The sequence below is a fragment of the Notamacropus eugenii genome, chromosome 4, assembly GCF_028372415.1.
Source record: "Notamacropus eugenii isolate mMacEug1 chromosome 4, mMacEug1.pri_v2, whole genome shotgun sequence".
Lineage (NCBI taxonomy): Eukaryota > Metazoa > Chordata > Mammalia > Diprotodontia > Macropodidae > Notamacropus > Notamacropus eugenii.
The window spans coordinates 162,354,565-162,375,385 of NC_092875.1; the positions used below are offsets into that span (position 1 = coordinate 162,354,565).

Below are 20,821 nucleotides of genomic sequence, written 5' to 3' on the forward strand. Positions count from 1 at the left end.
GCTAGAGATTTGGAATCAAGTGAGAGGAAAGGGAGTGGATGAAGAGTAGTGATTTCTTAAGGAATTGGGCACAGAAGGGCAGGAGAGATAGATGACGGCAGCTGTTAAGAATGATGGATCAAGTGGGGGTTTTATTTTTCTTTTAAGGATGACAGAGACATGAGCCTGTTTGTAGGAGTCCAGGAGCCAGTAGACAGGGAGAGATTGAAGGCAAAAGGGAGAATAGGGATGATGGTGGGAGCAACTTGCTGGAGAAATCAGGAGGGGATGAGATGAGGGGAGCATATAGACAGGCTTGCCTTGGCAAGGAGAAGGGCAATCACCTCTGCATCTGAGACTGGAGTTAAAGAAGAAATACTTGGGGAACATGTCTAAGGGATATCAGATAAGGATGTGAAGGAGGAAGGTGGAAGTTTTGGGGAATGGCCTGCATTTTAATGATGTATAAATCTAAGTCCCCACATGAAAGACTGGGAGAGAAAGTGCCATGGAAGAACCGAGGAGAGATGAAAAAGTTTGGAATACCTGGTGGTGAATCAGATAATAAAGCAGATATAAACTGATTCTACAGTAAGGTACAAAAAGGACTGCTTTGATGATGCAGTTAGGGCCCAGTTGAAATTATGTAACACACATTTGTAAAGTACACAATCAGTAAGATTAAGTCACATAAATCTGTAGTGGACTCAATCTACAATGGTTCCTGAATTTCTTCAGTTCCATTCAGTAACATGTAAATAAGAGCAAAGTAGGTTGACAGAAGTAGTCCAAAGTTAGGGTTTGGCAAGGCATGATTGGCAATAGAACAAGAGGGCAAAGTATTTGAGTGCAAAGCACAGTGTAGAGTTCAACTGGTTCACCAAAGGGTGGAGAAAAGCAAGGGAAAAGAAAGTAACCATTGCAAGAGTGATAGCCTGGGAAAGGACAGTGAGGTCAAAGAACAGGAGTAGGTGTCTAGTCATGGGAAAAGAAAAATAAAAGGTTATGATCAGATAATGGAATTTAGGAATTCACCAATATGGACATAAAAGACTTTTGGAAAATGGCAAGATCATCCTTGTGTGTAGCTGAGGTAGAGTGGAAGAATGAGTCTTTGAAACTGAGTAGATGAAGAAAGTTAGTTAGGGAATGTCACTATATATGTTGAAGCTCCCTAACGTGAGGGTAGGAATTATAGTAGAAAGACTGTAAACCAGGCACTAAATTCATCGAGGAAGGAAGATCTGGGGTTGATAAACAATACCAAGGATCTGAATTGTGCAATACATATGAATAGAATGTACCTCAAAGTGGGAGAGATTGTTGAGTGATGGTGGCAGAGTGGCAATGTGGACCAGACTATTCCAACTCTCAGGGGTTATTTCAAGGCATAAACAATTATGGAAGAGACGTAGCAAGAATGAGTTTGCCACCAGTACTGGGAAGCTTGGCCAGGAGGACTGGTGTTATCAGGAGGAATTCATATCTCAGTATCAGAAGATGAAAGGAGTCAGAAAAGGTTTAAAGTAAAAGCAAGTTTGTTCATATGCAACAGTCATTCTAGAGAACACAATGGAAGTCATGAATAGATTTAACATGAAACAATGGGAAGGAAGGGTTGATGGAATGGCTTGGGGGATCAGCCAGTTGGGGATGGCAAAGAGAGTTTTTACATAGGAAACAAGCAATTCAGAATCACTAGGATAGGGAGGAAGATTATGAAGGGGTCAGACTATGCAAAATAGTGAGGAATAAGTTGAGGTGGTCAATACCAGTGGTCAATGTATAGTCAGTTAAGGGAGGATTAAACTATTTAAGGTCCTTTCAAAATTCTCTCTCTGCCAGAAGCAACCAACATGGACTAGCTTCAATGCATTCTTTAACCCACTGGTCATTGTCTACCCTGGTGCTTATGATTTCCATGAGGGAAAGGAAATCTAGAAAATGCAGTCAGGTTGTGTGATATGGACACAGGATCACAGAGGTACAATATGAGACAAAATAGTGGTGGAGGCAGGGTTGGAAAGTATTAGGGGTGATTTGGAACATTTGACCTATTCTGAAACTACTAACATTGCACTACCTTGTACTCAATGTGAATAGGGAAGACCTCCTACATCATTGGGCTGGCTTCAGAAGACCAGAAAATTTCACTTATTAACCTCAAAGGAAAAATAACTCCTACTATGATGTAGAAATAAAATAAGGGTCACTAAATATTTTTGCTCTGTTCTATTAAAACAACATTTTGCTCCTTTGAAGGTAGTACATTTAGACAACTACAAACTTTTTCTGGAGAGATCAATTATTTTTAAATGTGGCCATAAAACCTCTATATCCTCCAAATGTGAAAATGCTAATAGCTTCCTTTATTTATTGCTACTAAGTAGCTTTTATTATTTAGGAGAGAGGAGATGAAACAAAAACTAAAACAAAACAGGAATGGGTTTGACCATCTTGGCTTCTTGAGACCAAATCAATAGAAACCTAGTGAGGATTGTCATATAACAATGACTTTGAAAGTGATTATTTCAGGAAACTGCGGCCATTTCCCATCACTCAGCATCTATTTCTGTATTTTTAAAAAAGGGATTCACCACACTAGTCCACAGCAGGGTTCTGGTAAACAGGCATATATGTTCCTGGAGTAAATGAATAAAATTTCACATTTCCACTATTTTTTCCTTTTAAGTGATAGGATTATCAAAGAAATAAAATGGGCTAATGATTCCACCCACTTCAACTGGGTCATGCAATATTAGAGAAGTCTCATTTTCCATACCAGAATTGGGGGACAAGTGGAGCTGAGGGAAAAACATTGACTTTGAGCCAGAGGAGCTAGGTTTGGAACCCTGATTTGACCAGTTTGAATAAATCACACCACCTCTGTGCCAACATTTGCTCCACTGTAAAATGAAGGGATTTGGACTAGCTTATCTAGAAAATCTCTTCTAGTTCTAAATCTATGACCCTATGACCCAAATCCCATGGCAGATCAGTAAAACTAGCCTTTTTATGTATCACACTAGCCACGAGTGAGGCAAAACAAGAAAGGGTGAGGAGTTAGAATTGGGACGGAAGAAAGCTAACTCACTAAAATGACTGAGGCAGAGAGTGAGAGGAGAGTGGAGGAACTTATCATAGGGGACAAAAAAACTTCATATTGCCTGGCTGATCTCCTTGCTAGTTGTGTGAGCCTGGGCAAGTCATTTAATATTTGATTGCTTCACGTAAAAGTGAGGATAACAGCAACTACCTTTCAGGATAATTGTGAAGATCAAATGAGAGAATAATTGAAAGAGCACTAAAAGTGCTATTGAAATGGCTGTCTTCATTATTCTTGACGATTCTGACTTTGAGTAAGTAACCTTCAAAACACTGAAGAAAACTGGACATGGCCCAAGAAAACATTGGAGAAGGAAGACCATAAGCTCAAGGCAAAATAAACAATAAAGATGTAGGACTTGGTCTTCTTACCATGTTATGCTGCCTCAAGCTATCTGGTAATTAATTGCAAAGCCTGGCTGTGATACTTAATCCTTTTGTGACTTGAGTGACTCCCTTAACATCTCTGGTTCTTGCTTTCCTCCATGGTAAAGTGGGAATGAGTAAATGAGAGTGAGATCAATGACTTCCAAAGTCCAATCCAGCTCATAATCTATGATCCCACGATCTCTAACAAGTGAGGGTGGCAGAATCCAAAGAGGTGGCCTTAGAGTCAGGAAAAAAATTGGTTCAAACCCCTCCCCTGCCACAATACAGACTAGTATGAATCCACCATGGGTAAATCATTTAACACTTCAGCTCTGCAGTCAGGCACCTCTCTAAGACTGAGTTACAGTTGATTTAGCAAGGGGTGAAAGAACTTTCTACACTGATGAAATCATATGTCCAGAATGTCAACTACCCTTCCTGCCCCCCACCAATAAAAATAATTTAAAATTAATTTTTTGGAAAAAAAGAGAAGAGAAAAGTAATATTTGTTAAGTAGAAAATGTGCTGACCAACCTACAGATTTGGGCATTGGAATTCATGGTTCTGAGCTGAAATTCTTTAAGTACAAAATCTCATGAATAATGGAGGCTTCCAGGAATTTTAAAGCTAGAATGCTCTGTGGTCAGTCAGAGAAAACAATATCAATGGACCATTTTGAAGGAGAATAAATATTTCTAGAAATAATGAACACTTTATTTTAATCATGACAGATATATTTCAATTTATTTCCAAGTAAATTGGGTGTTATACATTGCATTAGTACAAAGAATTACACAAAAAATAAATGTTTTGCAAAGCATCCCAGAAAAGGTGCAGGGTATTAGACTATACGATTTTAATTAAGAATCCTTTGGATTGCGAAAGCACCGCTTAACTCCCTATAAAGCACCGCTTAACTCCATATTTGAAATCTGGCACCACACTCTCACTGCCAAGAAAGCATATTCTGTACAGAATGAGATCACCATTCCACCTGAACACAGAACGCATGTTTCCCAAGCATATGTATGTTCCCCAACTTGTTAATTTATTTTAGTAAGCACTAAATGTCAAACATTACCCATAAAGGCTATTGACACATTAATGTTTTCATTAAACAAGGAAGATTCTTTTCCTCATTATACTACATATTTTTAGACAGGAGATATATCAAATAAATTACTTCAAAGTAGCTCAAGCCAGACCTCACTACACTTGTATCATATAATCAAGGGGCAAATAACCTTTAAAACAGAAGACAAATGATGAAAATTAAAGACATTTAATTTGCATAAGTGTAATGTTAACAGTCTTTTCCTTATTACATAGTTTATCCTTAATTCGTAAGTGTCATCACATTAAGTCCTTAATACTCTTATAGGTCAGTTTCAATTTTTTTGTCTTCTGGTTTTACTACCCTGTAATGGTTGATAGGAAAGTACTATGTCATTGGGGGAAGGAAAAAGGGGAAAAAAAACAAGGTTATCTCAAAATTCTGTGAATATGCACCCATTACAGAATTAGGACAAAATTACAGTTGAAATGATGTCAATGCAAGATGTATAGTCAATATTTAATGGGTCAGATCTGTGCCTAAAATGAAAGCAGAGCTGTCTGCCTCTCAGGACTCAGTTCTAGTGAAGTGTTATTTCCCCTTCAATATATCAAAGTCCTATTCACTTCATTTAGACTCAATGGCATGGAGGAGAAGCAATACACCAAGAAGAGAATTTGCTTCTCTATTCCTAAAGCTTGCTAAATGAGCTCACTCATTCTGGCCTGCTTTTACTTCAAAGTTAATTAACATTGGATCTGGGACACTGGCTTAGTTTTTTATCTTTTTAATACCTTCAACTTTCTTCCACAAAGATGGAAGACACTCAAACATATAATTGCTCTGTCAACACTTGATCATGTTAAATAAACAAAACGGAACAAACTAACCTAGATCCCAAATCTGATGATTTTAGTGGGTTCCAAGATGTATAATCACTATTCCACCAGATAATGCTTTCCATATTATGCATTCATTAGAGAACATAGTCACCTAAGTCAGAAGATATTAGATAACAAGTTAAAAAGACTCTCTATTGACCTTTCTCAATCTTTCACTGAGGAATCCATTCCAGTACATACTCTCTCCCTTCATTTCTATCACATTCCCTCAATTGAAACAATCAATCCATAAACACAGACTAAACAATTCAATAGGAAAAGTGAGAGTTAAGCTTTTTCCTTTCAAGCAAACAAATCAAATTTCCAAAGACTTCAGCTTTTAATGGAGCTGTACAGAATGAAGGACCTTAGTTGGTTTCACCCTTTCAAGAGTTTAGGTCATCTGGAACAAAGTGGTTTTTCATTTCTGAAAATATGTACAAATTTCTGCTTCCATCTCATCCTTACATTATCCACAGCATTATTTCCCAGATAATCTAGTGAAAAGTTCATGTCTATTATTCTCTTCCTCTTGAATACATGGTTTGGTAAGATGAAAATATAGTGCCATCTGAATGGATATCACATCAATTTTCAGATAAGCTCTGATGAATCAGATGGTGGGAACCTGAATTTACTTTCGGAGAAGCTCACAAAGCTTACCTTAGAAGATACTCTTGTCTAAACATATACTCTTTCATCCACAAGCTGCTCCTTAATTATCTTATTTAACATTATTGGAAAGATGCTAAGCCACTTTCTAAAAGGTTGGATCTCCAAAAGCTTTCCATTTTGACTATTTCTACACCTGCTACCTTTCTAAAGGAATATGCTTCTTACATAAACCAATATGCTAGATAGAAATGTGAGGCTCTATATACATACATATGTGTGAATATATATTCAAAATATGAATAATTTATGTAGCTCAGTCTGCCTTAGGATAGCTATTTGTCCATTATTCCTTCAGGTCTCTGGATTTGAAAAGCATCATAATACGAAGTCCTCTTTGAACAAACGGAAAAATAAAATACTGTGATGTTAACTACCCTTGGGAAATAGAAAAATTCCCTAAGGGGTCATTTGTCACGAACTCTCATATTTGTAGGACTTACAGATATGGTTGAAATGAAAGAAGAAACAATTAATATGCAACTAAGTAGTTATATGATTTCTGGAAAGTCACATCAGCTCTGCAGGTTTCAATTTCTTTATCAAACTCCACAAAGATGATGTTTAAGGGCCTTCCAATATACAAATATAATCTGAGGGTAGTATTCTTGCTTCCAGAAACCTTATCAGTGGTAAAAGATTAGGCATGGGATGTCCACACTCTCTGGCACTGACCAAAATAAATCTAGGCAGCATAACATAGTAGAGAGAATGCTGGATTTTGAATGAGGAAGACCTGGGTTTGAATCCTACTCCGGACACATACTATCCATGTGATCACGATTAAGGCACTTTACTCTTCTGAGCCTCAGTTTCCTCATCTGTAAAATGGGGTTAATATTACTTAGACCTCAGGATAACTGTGAGATTCCAATGAGAGCATGTATGCACAATACTCTGCAAACTTTAAAGTATTATAAAAAGTCAGAAATTATGGTACTATACAATAATATGGCTCCAACTGTAACTTTCAAAACTGAAGATCCTGGGTATCTCTTTAATGCCCACCAATAAAAATGAAGTCACCTAGGCCATAAACTTGATCCCAGAACTTTATATGCCTTTACATAACTACATAGACTTCTCAAGAGCTCAAAGTATCCAAATTGTACTAGATATGGGGTGGGGTGGGGGGCTGAGGAGCTTTTCCTTGATAGGTTATTTATTCTTTGCTCTCATTAAATTTCAGTGGCTTTCACAGTTGGAGCAAGCATTCATGCTTCATACAATCATAGGATCATAGATACAGAGCTGGAAGGAACCTCAGAGACCATTTATTCCAACCCCCTCATTTTACAGATGAGGAAACTGAGGCTCCAAGAGGTTACAGAGTTGTTCAAGGTCACACAGGTTTAGTAAGCAGCAGAGGTGACAACTGACCTCAGGTCACCTGTTCTCTTCCAACACTAAAAATCTATGTTCTACATCAATAGATACAAGTTTTAGTTAACTATGTTGTTGCTGAGTTATTTCAGCCACGTCTGACTCTTTGTGACCCCATCTGGGGTTTTCTTGGCAAAGATACTGGACTGGTTTATCTTTTCCTTCTCCAGCTCATTTTACAGATGAAGAAACTGAGGTGAATAGGGTTAAGTGACTTGTACAGTGTCTGAGGCCAGATATGAACTCATGAAGATGAGTCTTCCTAATTCTAAGCCCAGTTGCTCTATCCACTGTACCACCTAGCTGTCCCTCTGGTTAACTCATACAGATGACATAGGTTGATTTTACGTATTTTGCTGCTGTCGAATGATTTTGTTCTTTTTTTGTAGGGGGGAAGAGAGAGGAGAGGCACTTATTTGAAGCTGTTACATATGACCTATAGCTTCCAGTAGTTTTACAGGGGATAGGAAAGGGTTCCTAATGTATTATTCCAAAAGAAACATGTACCTGTACTTTGCAAATTAACTTTTAATAAGACAGAATCAAAACAATATACAAAATAAAAGATACAGACCAAGATTTCAGGTTAGTCTTTCAAAATGCTGTACTTAAAATACATATAAATTTTCTATGAAAATATTGCTACAGGCCAACCAAATCCTATGGGTCTCCTCAGCATTAGTACAACAGAGATAAAAAACAACTCTTTGGTAAATATAGACCAGTAGCCACTCAGTTACTGAATCTATTTATTACATTTGGTATAAAACATACTGTCTGCAGGAATTCACTAACAACAACAACAAAACATCATGTAAAACCGCCGTGACTTGGTTGATCCTGGGGAGCTACCCAGAGAGAAGAGATGAGCTGTAACATATTGGCATCAGACTTCACTGTGGTCACTGAATTTGCTCAAATTCTGAAACAAAAGAAATGTCAATGCACAATTACAGGCAGCATTGCAAGAGAAACAGCAGTCTAAACAGAAGTCCTGCCAAGAAAATGAAATGAGAGATTCTTTCTCTTTCAGTCCACACGCATATCTGCAGAGACCACAGGGGTACGTGCCCAGGGAACTGAAAGATATTGCAGGGATAGGGAAAGGGAGTCAAAGATGAAAGAGAGTGACTTTGATGAGTCAAATTCCTAGCACACATACAAAGAGAGGGAGCTAGAGGGGGCTCAGAGGTCCTATCATTCAAACCCTCCATTTTTCAGATGAGAAAGCCGAGATAAATTAAGCAACATGCCCAAGATTATCCAAAAAGAATATTACATGGCTGGGATTCAAACCAAGGTCCAACTCCAGAGTGCTTTCCCAGAGGACCAAGATGAAATCATGAAGAACTAGGCTACCCAGAGTCTCAACTATTCCTCAAGTGGATGGGATCTGGTACACCTAGTACATTTGAAGGTATAGTCCCAAGAGGTAACTCTGTTCTGTACATAGCAGCTGCCAAAGATAGCTATATGAGTCTGGAGGAAGAAGGGTAACAGTAGAACAAAAAGTGATATTCAGAGTTTGGCGTTCATATATTGGCCAACCCAGGAGGAGGCATTTGATTTGAACAGCAGGTGTGGAGCTTTGCATCTTTTAAGTACATAATAAATATTATGGTTAGGTCTTATGGAATGAGGGAACCATTATTAAACACCAGACTCTAGACAACCAGGAAAGGGATTATGTGTTTTATAGAAAGGATCTCTGAAACACAGAACTTCAATATGTTTTTGAGATCCAAGTAATAATGCCTGTGGGAAAATCCTAAAATTGACTGTTTAGTATATTCTACAAATATTCCTAAACATTTTCCCCTTTAAACTCACCTTATTTAGATGGATGGCACCAATTGCAGCAGATACTGATTCAAAGAAAATGTGTTTATCTGACTCTAGGTGTCCACAATATTGCACTGCTTTTTTCAAGGAAGCTGAAACAGAAGATGAATATTAAATGCCATGCGATGAATGCCTCCAGTAGCACAGGAAGTGCATTTACCAAGGAATACTTACTTACCCGTGCAATTTGCTAATAAGAAGTCGACATTTTGGTTTCTGCAATCCGTGCAAGCCTAGATGGATTAAAGTAAGATATGTCAGTCACTTTAGTGAGGAGGGAGATGGTTTGGGAAAGTCACTATCAGGGTGACTGTGGGAAAGTCACTTAACTTTTCAGTGTCTGGGTCTCCTCACTTGTAAAAGGAGGGTAAATGAGGGAGCTGGACTGGCTCTATGATCCTAAATGTATTGATGAAATTACACCACAAGAGGGAGCCATTGTATACCCCATTCTTATACACTGATTCATTTCACTGAAAGCAAAAAAGGACCAGCTTTAATCAAACAAGACCTTCATCACTTTTGTAACTATATTGTTCTTACTTCAACGATTTCCTTGGTTTAGTGTTACAAAATTAAAATATTACCTATTTCCCCAATCCAAGTTAAGTATTTCTGTCCTACTCTATCTCTTCTGAAAGCACCAAGAATGCACAATGAAAAGCTAAATGATAAATGTTGCAGAGATTTTAAATTTTACTAATTGATTGATTTATTTGGGCAGCAAAAAGGATGCATAAAGAAAACTAAATAATCTAAACTGCAGGGATCTAAAATGCAACTAATCCTGCTTGATTGATTTGACCCTCAGAGACTTTCAAATTCCTTTAATGGTATAGGTTGGGTCCCTTTCAAATCTTTCACATATTTGCTCTCAGTAAGAAAGCCTCATTTGCATTCTGAGTTCCACTACACAGGGTCGCTGGAGAGCAAATGATAAAAAGAAAACTATCTGCAGGTTAAAAATAGTGATCAAATTCCCACTGGATTTGAAATCAGGAGTTTGTAAACTCCTCTAAGGAAAAGGCTGTCTCACTTTCCCATTTCTATCTGGAGTCCAAGAATGTACATGCATTTATGCTTCCTGCATGTAGCACATACACGACATTTAACAAATGCTTGTAGATGAACAGATTCCCTCCAACTCAAAAACAGAACAGGTTTGGATATGTTTGAGTGAGATGCAGTGTGACGGAAATAATTCTGGACTTGAAGTGGGAGAGACTTAGGTTTTAATCCTTCTTCAGACACTTATTACGAACCTTGCCTCCTCTCTTCTCTCTTGGGTTGTGAAGCGACACACAAGCTAGGGAACCCTCCCTGCTAAAGCTGGTCTGACAGTCTGGGCAGAGTTAAGGGATCTGCCCAAAGTCACTGGGCAAAACTCAAACCCAGGCCTTTCTGACTCCCAGCGGGCCATACTGAGAACTTTGAGGAGCAAACAGGAGGTCCAGCGTCCTGGCCGCTGGGAAGAGGCTGTAGGGAATAGAGGTACAAGGCAACCTCCTCCTAGAAGCCCCTCCTGAATTCTCCACTGCAAGGGACCCCCAAACATCCCCCTGCCCTGGAGGCAGCTTCCCAGCTATACCAGTGACCATGTTAACTTCCATCTGCTGGTGGTCAGTGGAATAGAACATGCTCTACCATCTCTGCAGGAGTTAGGGCCTCTCCTCTCGAGATCCCTCCCCTCTCATGCTCCATCTAGGGGAAGGTTCACTTCCATGGCCAAAAGCTGCCTTTTTTCCTTTGGGTTTACTGGCTGGATTTCTTTCTCAAAGACCAAGCATTAAAACCCTATTCACTCTGGAGCTCACAGACTGCACAAGCTCCCACCCACCTAACGCAGAGTGAATGTAACTGCTAAATACTGTTTCTCTTTTACCCAGGAACCCTTAGGGTCTTCCCCTCCCAGTCTGATTTTTTCTTTTTGATTAAAGGGGCCATCCCATGAGTAACTACTTAAACTTATTCATTGAATGGGTGTATCTCACTCTAAGTGAGAATGTGATAAGACCTTAGCCTAAGAGGGCCAGGGTCCCACATTGCATCCTGGCCATCTCTAGTTGTCTGGATGAATATCCAGCCATTGGACCCAGATGGCTCAGGAGAAGAAAGTGAGGTTGGTGACCCTGCACAGCCCTCCCTCATTCAAACCAAAGTCAAGTGCAAGTCATGTCATCGATGTCATTGTCCTATTTGAGAAGGAAGGACTAACACAATGAAATCATGGGCAAGTCTCTGAATCTTACCTACTTCCTCTGTAACATAGGCATAATAGCTGCAGCACCCATTTCACAGGGTAGCTGCAAGTATTAAATGAGATGATGTCTAGAAACCCCTATGAATATCTTCAGGAGCTATACAGGATGTAGAATGTTAGAACTAGATTTGAATCATAGTCCATCCATCCTTCCTTCCTTCCTTCCTTCCTTCCTTCCTTCCTTCCTTCCTTCCTTTCTTCTGTCCTTCCTTCCTTCCTTCCTTCCTTCCTTCCTTCCTTCCTTCCTTCCTTCCTTCCTTCCAATCTAACAAATACCATGCTGCCAAAGATGCTACAAAATTTAGCTAAGATGATCACTGAAACAAAAAGAATTTTAAACTATTTTTACTAATGTGGAGAAACATTGATTAGAGAAAGGGAGAAATTAAGCTCGTCTTGGGACCTGTGCCTACTGGATTTGTAAGGTGACAAGGATGAATTCAAAGTGAGGCTTGGATGTTTGGTTTTTCATAAAGCTCAATGAAGTATGAGAGTAGTCATGGCTGGTTGACTGGTGTTGATAAACATAATCTCTACTTCAGTGACCTCCCTGATGCCCCACACAGATGACTAGGTAGAGGTCACCTCACTTTTCCCAGCAAACAACTCTCAGACGTAATGTTCTTGAATCTGTAAACTACTTAGGAAACAGATGAGTGAATTAAAAAGTGGAGACTTAAGTGTGGCTGAAGAGCAACTTGCCCCTTTCATTCCAGTCACCCTATTTGACAGAACCTGGGCTACAGGAAATAAGGACTTCTGTTTTCTTTAAGAGTCATTACTTAGTACCTTTCTTACTTAAGGCTGTATTATCTCAATGCTCACAAAGTAAAACAAGCAGATAAATCATTACGTTTGTAACACCATAGAATAAACTGATGTTAGCATTAGCGGCAGTCACAGCTTTTTCTTTATTTTGGACTGAGAGTGGAAAGGATGAGAACAGATCAAACCACACTTTACTGAAGGGATTTCTGCCCTCTTGACAAATGAATTTGATCATGAGAATGACTGACTCAATCAACTGTACAGAGGTTCTCCATGAAGACAAAGAGTTGTTGTTTTTTTAAGATTTCATTGAAAATCACTGAAACAGTAACCACACATAGAAGTATTTCCTCAACAGTTATATTCAGGAAACATATTTAGAAATAATATTTGTATATCTAAATACGATCATACTTATTAAATATTTATTCCCTAATTCCTGAAGACCCCATCCTAGGTGCTTTGGGAGATACAAAAGAGACAACAGTTCTTGCTCTCATGAAGCTAACAGTCTAGAAGATACGCTGTTTTCCAAAATGTCCATTCATTACTCAAAATTGTTTTTGGAACATTTTTTTAATCACAGACTCTATGTTTTACGAGAGCTGGGAAACTTTCCTACTTCTCAGCAATTCCAATGCCTACTTTCCAATTCCTAGTACAGTAGTATGGGTCATGTTAGGAAGCAGTTTTCTAAATTGAATTTCCCACAATACTGAAGAGAGAAGGGACTTCAAAGACCATCCAGAATCACTGTTTCATGACCAGGAATCATCTCCTTGCCAAACATGGCCAACTGTAATCCAGCTTCTGCTTAATAACTTTTTATGAGGTCTGCTTCAGAAGAAAGATCATCACAATTTTGGGTAGCTCAATGGCTTGGAAGTTCTCTTCTCTAACACTGAGCTTCAAATTGCCTTTCTGCATTTCTCCCCATTGGTCCTAGTCATGACTCCTGGAGCCAATAGAAAACAATCACATGAAAGGCTTTCAACACTTGAAGACAGCTGTCATGTTCCCTTTAAGTCTTCTCTTGTTCAGGTGAAGATTTTTAAGCAGGGAAATGACATGGTCAGAACAGAATAATGAAGAGTTTGAAACCACGTCATATGACTGACTTGCTCAAGATCATACAACTGCTAAGGCCAGGATGGAAAACTAGATCTAGAGATTTCATACAAGTCTAGTGATTTCTCTATTCCATTGTCACCATGTTGTTGCTGTTGTTCAGTCATTACAGTCGTATCTGACTCTTCTCATAACTTTACCTGTGGGTGGGTGCTCTGTCCAAAGGAATACAAATTTTGATCTCTTATACTTCTCTAAAGGTATCTTGGAGTTTGGGAGCTAGATGTTTTTTCTTCCCTACTTATTTATTCTTTCTTTTTATCTTAAATGGGACAATTAACTATTTTGTGTAGCTTCATTTATGATTTCTTGAAATATAACTGGAAAACTAGGCTTTGATACAACCCACTGGAATTCAAATGGAGCTACTTGACTATGCCTTTAAAATGAAATCACTCTGGCTCTCACTGATGGGCCAATAACAGGCCCCAGCCCAAACCTCACTTACTCGTTGTTTGTGTTCTGATAGCTCAGGATGAGTATAAATAGCAACTGTTTGTGTTCTGGACAGAAACTGAGGATCTTCCCCTCCTGCTGGATTCTTTTGTAAAGATGAAGTAGGCTATCTTCAACCTCAACTCTTACCTAACCTTAAACTACTGAATGGGAATTGCCTGAGACAAATAGAGACCAAGATCTCCCACTGCATCCATAGGTCAGTTGTGCCAATCTATGTCTCGCCACTGAACTCTGATGACTGGAGGAAAGAGTAGGGCTAATGACTTTGCATAGCTCTGCCTCACTTAAATCCAATTCACTTACTTGCAAGTCAAAACATCACCCCCCTGATGTCATTCCTTGGTCCTCTTCCAGAACAAAAGGCAAACAACAACAACGTCCAACTCTTCAAGTCCCCATTTGGGGTTTTCTTGGCAGAGACACTGGAATGGTTTGCCATTTCCTTCTCGAGCTCATTTTACAGATGAGGAAACTGAGGCAAACAGGATTAAGTGACTTGTCCAGAGTCACAAAGCTAGCGTGAGGTCACATTTGAGTTCCGGTCTTACTGACTTCAGGGCTGGTGCTCTATTCCTATTCACTGTGCCACCTAGCTGCCCACACTGTTACCATAGGTCACCACCATAGGTGGCCTTAAGGTCCATTGAGCCTAAGATTTTTATTAAATTAATAACACAAACAGGGAGAATATTTAGCCAACACAAAAGTTAAAGTCAGCTGACTGACTTTAAGCACTTATGAAACCAAACTGAGCATGACTACTTATACTCAATGAATGTATTCATCATAAACAGTAATCCTCCATGATGACTACTGTAGTTTTTATTACTAGTAATAATAGCAGTAAGGTCTTTTTACCTGACTGAATACTCACAAACAACCTGTGAGGTGGCTAATTCCAGTACTGTTATCCTCATTTTACAGATGAAGAAACAGAAGCTCAGAGACATTAACTGATCTGTTTATGGTCACACAGCTAGGTCAGAGTTCTCATTTATACAGTGCGTTAGAATTTTAAGGTTACTTTAAATATAATATAAAATTCCATCTAACCAACAGGCTTTTAGATAAGTAGCATAAATAATGTTACATGCATTTCACATATTAGGAAACTGGAGGACTTAGCTTTTTTACCTCCAGACCTCCAAGCATGAGGTCCCCAAAGTTCTTAATGGTGTCTTATCAGTGACCCCCTGAAGCAGGTCAGATGCTCCAGAGATGCTTTACTTTCCTCAGCTTTGTCATCTATACCCAAGAAAGGAAGCATGGCATAGTGGAAAGAGGGCAAACCTTGGGTTCAAGTCCTCCGCTGAGTGCATGACCATGTGCAAGTCACTTAAACTTTCAGTAGCAGAGGTAATACTCTAAGACTGTACGTTACAGGGGACCTGCCAATCTCTACCAGTAGAGGAAATTCCTGTTCCAGGAGCTCTCCATATTTATGAAATCACAGAAACATACGCCATTCCAAAAGAAATATATATGTACATATATGTCCATGCTCTGTTATTCCTATCGGGAAGGATATGGATACAACAGTCAAAATGGATAAAATACATAATGTTACAATGACCTCTAACCACTCCTCCATACATGGGAAGAATATGTTCTCTACACATAAAGGAGAGGAAACATCAATCCATCATTTTTCTGCTCTTGAAACAAAGGGTCAAGAGATACAAACCCACTTTGCCCACTGAAGTCAGACTTTCCCCTCAGCTTAGAAGAAAAAGAAGGATGTCTGGGAGAATATTCAACCATGATAAATTATTTAAATACCTGAACAAGTGTAGACACTCCAGTATAGTCAAAGAAGGTCAATCCAGTGCAATCCAGTATCACAGAATATTTTTCATTAGGATATGGCTGTGGTGTTTCCCCTGAAGGAAGAACAGAGAGACTATATGATGAGAATTTTTAAAGAAAAGAGTTCCCAACTTTCTAGAAACACAAGGAAATGATGACAACCTAATGTGTAATGATAATTTGCATTATTAAATTTCCAAGGTGCTTTCACATGCTTTATATAATATGAATACCAAGTAAATAAAAGGACTATGAAAGGCAAAGAGGTTCACAGTTTCAGACATAATCTTCTTTTTCTGTTTTATTGGATATATGGGAGTGTTCATTTTAGTTGGTGTTTGTTGGATTTGTTAAGATGGAGGCATCTACTTGGCCCAGTGGACACAGCACTGGAGTAAGGAAGACCTCAGTTCAAATCCTGCCTCAGACACTTACTAGTTCTGCTTGCTTCAGTTTCCTCATGGATCATAATTCACTTGCCTAATGGGGTCATTGTGAGGATCAAACGAGATATCTGTTAAACATTTTTGCAAACCTTAAAGCTAGTAAGTGCTTGAGACCAGATTTGAACTCGCCTTCCTAACCCCAGGTCCAGTGCTCTACCTGCTGCATCACTTATTATCAGCGTATAATAACCATAATTGTTGAATATTATAATTTTTGTTATAATTTTGTTATATAAGTACATAGTGTTCAAATATATATAATTATATTTAATACATGGCTATATATTATTTTAATATAATTATGTAAAATATGTAATTACATATAACAAATTCAATTAGATAATATATTACAAGTGTAATAAAATTGTATGTTATCTGTAAATAAATGATCATAGAAATATAGTCGTAATAATCATAAAGTATATAATTAGTAATTAATGTTATATAATAATTAGAATTCTCCCCTTAACTCTTCTTCTGATGCCTCATTAAGGGGTATAAAGATTCTGGGTTCTCAGAGCAATGTAGTGTTAAGTTCTTACTAAGTCAACAAGAAAACCTATCCCAGTAACTAACATTTTTGGTATCTACTCATGTAATAATAACAGTAGCTACCGTCCATATGGCACCTACCACGCACTAGGCACTGTGCTAAGCTCATTACAAATATTATCTCATTTCATTCTTATAATAACCATGGGAGGTGGATGCTATCGCTATCCCCATGTTACAGGTAAGGAAACTGAGGCAGAGTTCTTGTCCAAAGTCTTACAAATAAGTAAATTCTGAGGTCAGACTCAAGCTCAGGTCTTTCTGATTACGTTCTGATGGAACGTGATGTTCCAGCTGTTGTACCACCTGAATACCTAGAGTAATACTGCTTACTGAGGCTAGAGGGTCACATTCAGTTTCAGGGGCCCAGCAATGAATAAATCACAAATCTTTTGAAGTATCCAAGAATTTGTAAGTGTATCCATATAATCTGACCACCAGGGGGCACAATAATTCAGTTGTATGATTGTATTCAATAATAAGGTATTCATAGTCACAGGCAGCTAGGTGGCTCAATGGATAGAGTGCTGGATTTGAGTTCAAATCCAACCTCAGACATCTCTCACTAGCTATCACACAGCTAACCTCTATTTACCTTAACTCACTGGAGAAGAAGATGGCAAAATATTCCACTATCTTTCCCAAGAAAATCCCATATGGGGTCACAAAGAGTCAAAAACAGCTGGCTCACAGGCTTGTCCAAGAGATCATGCAGGAAACCTAACACAAGAGGCACTCTGCTGCCAGGACTGTCAGGGAATCCACAACCTCCATCTACCACTTCTCTCCTTTTATCAATGGCAGTGGCTATTTCTTTAGTCCAGACAGGGGTGGGGAACCTACGGCCTTAAGGCCACATGTGGACCTCTAGGTCCTCAAGTGCTGCCCTTTGACTAAATCCAAACTTCACAGAACAAATCCCCTTAACAAAAGGATTTGTTTTTGTAACACTTGGACTCAGTCAAGAGGCCGCACCCAAGGACTTGGAAAGCCAGGTGTCAAGGTCAAAGGTTCCCTATCCCTGGTAGGAGCTGGTGCTCATGTGAATTTATATAATTAGTCTCACTGCTTGTAGTAATCCCCCCACCCACCAGAAAACATGACCCTTTTCCAATAAGTGGCAATAGCAGTAGTAGTAGCAGCAGCAGCAGCAGCAGCACTTTTACAGTTTCTACTATCTGCCAGACATTGTGTTAAGTACTTTATAAATATTATCTCATGTGATCCTCACAATACTGGAAGGTAAGTGCTATCATTACCCCTATTTTACAGATGAAGAAACTAAGGTAGAGTTTCAGTGACTTGTCCAAGGTCACACAGCTAATATGTATCTGAGGCTGGACTTGAACTCAAGTCTTCCTCACTTCTATCCACTGTGACACCTTCCTTCCTTCCTGTTTCAGTGTAGTAAATCACATAAACATGCACAAATATATACAGTTCTTTGTCCATAACTGTGATTTTTTTTAAAGCAACAAAACCAAATAAGTTAAATGTTGTTTATGGATTTTCTTAATCTTTCAAGAGAGTACTCATTATCTTTCCCCAAAAACCTCAGCTCTCTTCCCAGACCTGGAAACTCAAACCTTTTGGGACCTAAAGGCCAGATTAGTCTAGGTTCTCAAACCTCCCCGTGTCCATGGGCAAGGAGGCAAGGCAGTCAGGTAGTCTGAATGACTAAATACTGGGAGGGGAGTTCTCAACTGGATTCCACCTGAGGAACACTTCCCAGACATGCTGATCCTCTTTCCTCACTCTCTAATTCTGACAAGTGAAAGAATCTGTGGTCCTCTGTCCTCTCCTCAACACCAGTGAGTAGAAGGGAAGAGATATCAGGCTATGGGGTCTAATGGTTAGAGCTCAGGAAGACCTGGATTTAAATCCCCCATCAGATACTTACTAGCTATGTGACACTGGGCAGACTGATTTAAGCTCTCTGGACCTGTTTTCACCTTGCAAAATAAGGGGGTTGTGGGAGGGAACCTAATAACCTTTAAGGTTCTTTCCAGGCCTAAATCATAACATTATAATCTCCATAAGGCATAATCTGCTTAGGTCTCTGGGTTCCCTTAAAGTAGTCAGGAGAACGGTGCACCTGTCTCAGTACCAATAACTTAATTTCTTGTCCTCTGCCCTTTTTCCTTCTTGGGGGAAAAATGTACCAGTGACATCATTAAGCCATTTCTCACTAACCAAACCCTATTGTAGTTCCAGATGTTTTGGCAGCTGAAACTTTGTTTTTAGGGTCTACAGCTCCTATCCTGGTCAAAGCCTTCTCCTTCACCCCCACCCACCACTGTCCCCACAAGGGGCAGTACTTTTAAGATCTACTGGAAAAACCTGTTTCTGCTCTTTGTTGCTGTCCAACTGCTGCTCTCATCACTCAGCTGAATCTGATCTCTCCAAAATTATCAATGGTCTCAACTGACAAATCAGATGGACTTTCTTTGGTTTCCATCGTTCTTAATGTCTTTACAACTTCTGATACTGGTTATCAGCCTCTCTGTATACTTTCTTCTCCTGACTCTGGGTTTCAGGTGACATAGCTTTCTCTAGTTCTTTTCCTACCTGTAAGATTGTTCCTTCTCAATCTCTCCTTTGCTGGATCTGTTTGTTTTAATTTTCTTTTTTATTATGGATTTAACAAATATGAAAAAAAAGTGTTGTGTATGAAACTGTGAACTAGTTATGTGTGGTTTGGTTGCTTTGAAGTGTATATAGTATGTATATATATGTATATGTATGTATATACATATATGTAAATATACAGATAGTACAAAAGTGCTCTGCTTTTCTGTCTCCTTCTGACCTTCCTTCTGCTCTCTTCTATGTATTTTAAATGCTTCACTGATTCTCTTTTATGTTCCTTTTTTGAATCACTCTCGTCACCCACCAACCTCCTCTTCACCACATCAATAGAAGCTCTCCCTTGTAACCAATATATATATGGTCAAGGAAAGCAAATCAACACATTGACTATGTCTGTACATGTTTCTGTCTGCACTTCTAATCTACTACCCCTCCCCCAGGAGGTGGAAAATATGTTTCATCATCAGTCTTCTGAAATCATGATCGGTCACTGCACTGATCAGAACTTTTGAGTCTTTCAACGTGGTTTTCCTTGAAATTCATTAATCCAGGATATTATTCAATTCATCCACCTAACTGTTATTGTTCCTTCTGCGCTAAGCCCTCTTTTTGTTTCTCTCTGTGTTTTCTCATTTGGTAACTTCATCAGCTCTCATGGATTCAATTACCCTTATCTCTATGATTATTCTCTATGCAGATGACTCCCAGAGCTGTGTAATCAGTCCCAGTCACATGTCACCAATTGACTATATTTTCATTGCCAACTAGAGATCAAACTCAACATTTTCAAGTCAGAACTCATTATATTTCCCTAAAAAACTATGCTTCCCCTGAACTTCACTATTTCTTTCTGGGGAAACACTATCCTTACAGTCACTGTTGTTAGTGTCATTCTAGACTCCTCACTCTCCCTCATTCCACATGTCCAATCAGTTGCTAAATCTTGTCATTTTATCCTGTGCTTACATTCTAATAGGAAGACACAATCTGTAAACAGATGAAGTCTATACATAAAAATCTGAAGAGAAGGAAGTACTCTCAGTTAAGGGGATCAGGAATTATAAGAGCTCACGCTGGAGAGAAACTGCACAAGCTAAATAAAAGCTTGGGACCCATTGCTTCCTCTTACACATTCCAAGGTCCAGATGAACTGACCCCCTCATTGTTCCACACAACACAGCATTACAATTCTCATCTCTGTGCTATTATACTGGCTGTCCCCCCATGCCTACGATATATTCTCTCCTCCCTTCAAGCTCATGGAATCCCTGACTTCCTTCAGAGCTCAGCCCAAGCATCTTATGACACCACTCCTGATCCCTCACCTGACAGTGCTTCCACACCCCAAAATGACAACGTATTTGCTGCTTATCTCTTTTGTATCTACTCTCATATGACTCTGTGTCATAGAATGAAAACTCCTTGGTGGCAAGAATTCTTAAAAATAATCATAGTCCAGTATGCAGTAACCATTTAATAAATGCTTAATTGATAATGGTCACATGATATGACCAAGTGACTTCTCCAC

The 20,821-nt window shown here is 39.0% G+C and overlaps 1 protein-coding gene across 9 annotated transcripts in view; it reads right to left on the reverse strand.

Annotated features, from left to right (window-relative positions):
- Positions 1–4,165: 4,165 nt before the first annotated feature.
- Positions 4,166–20,821, reverse strand: part of SLC26A7 (solute carrier family 26 member 7) — a 208,851-nt gene continuing 192,195 nt past the window's right edge. For all 9 annotated transcript variants that reach the window (XM_072603588.1, XM_072603587.1, XM_072603586.1 and 6 more), the window contains 4 exons: positions 15,680–15,780; positions 9,464–9,518; positions 9,274–9,377; positions 4,166–8,365 (listed from right to left, as the gene is read on the reverse strand). In XM_072603588.1, the coding sequence (XP_072459689.1) occupies positions 8,330–8,365; positions 9,274–9,377; positions 9,464–9,518; positions 15,680–15,780 (296 nt within the window). In that variant the 3' untranslated portion in view covers positions 4,166–8,329. The remainder of the gene's footprint in view (positions 8,366–9,273; positions 9,378–9,463; positions 9,519–15,679; positions 15,781–20,821) is intronic.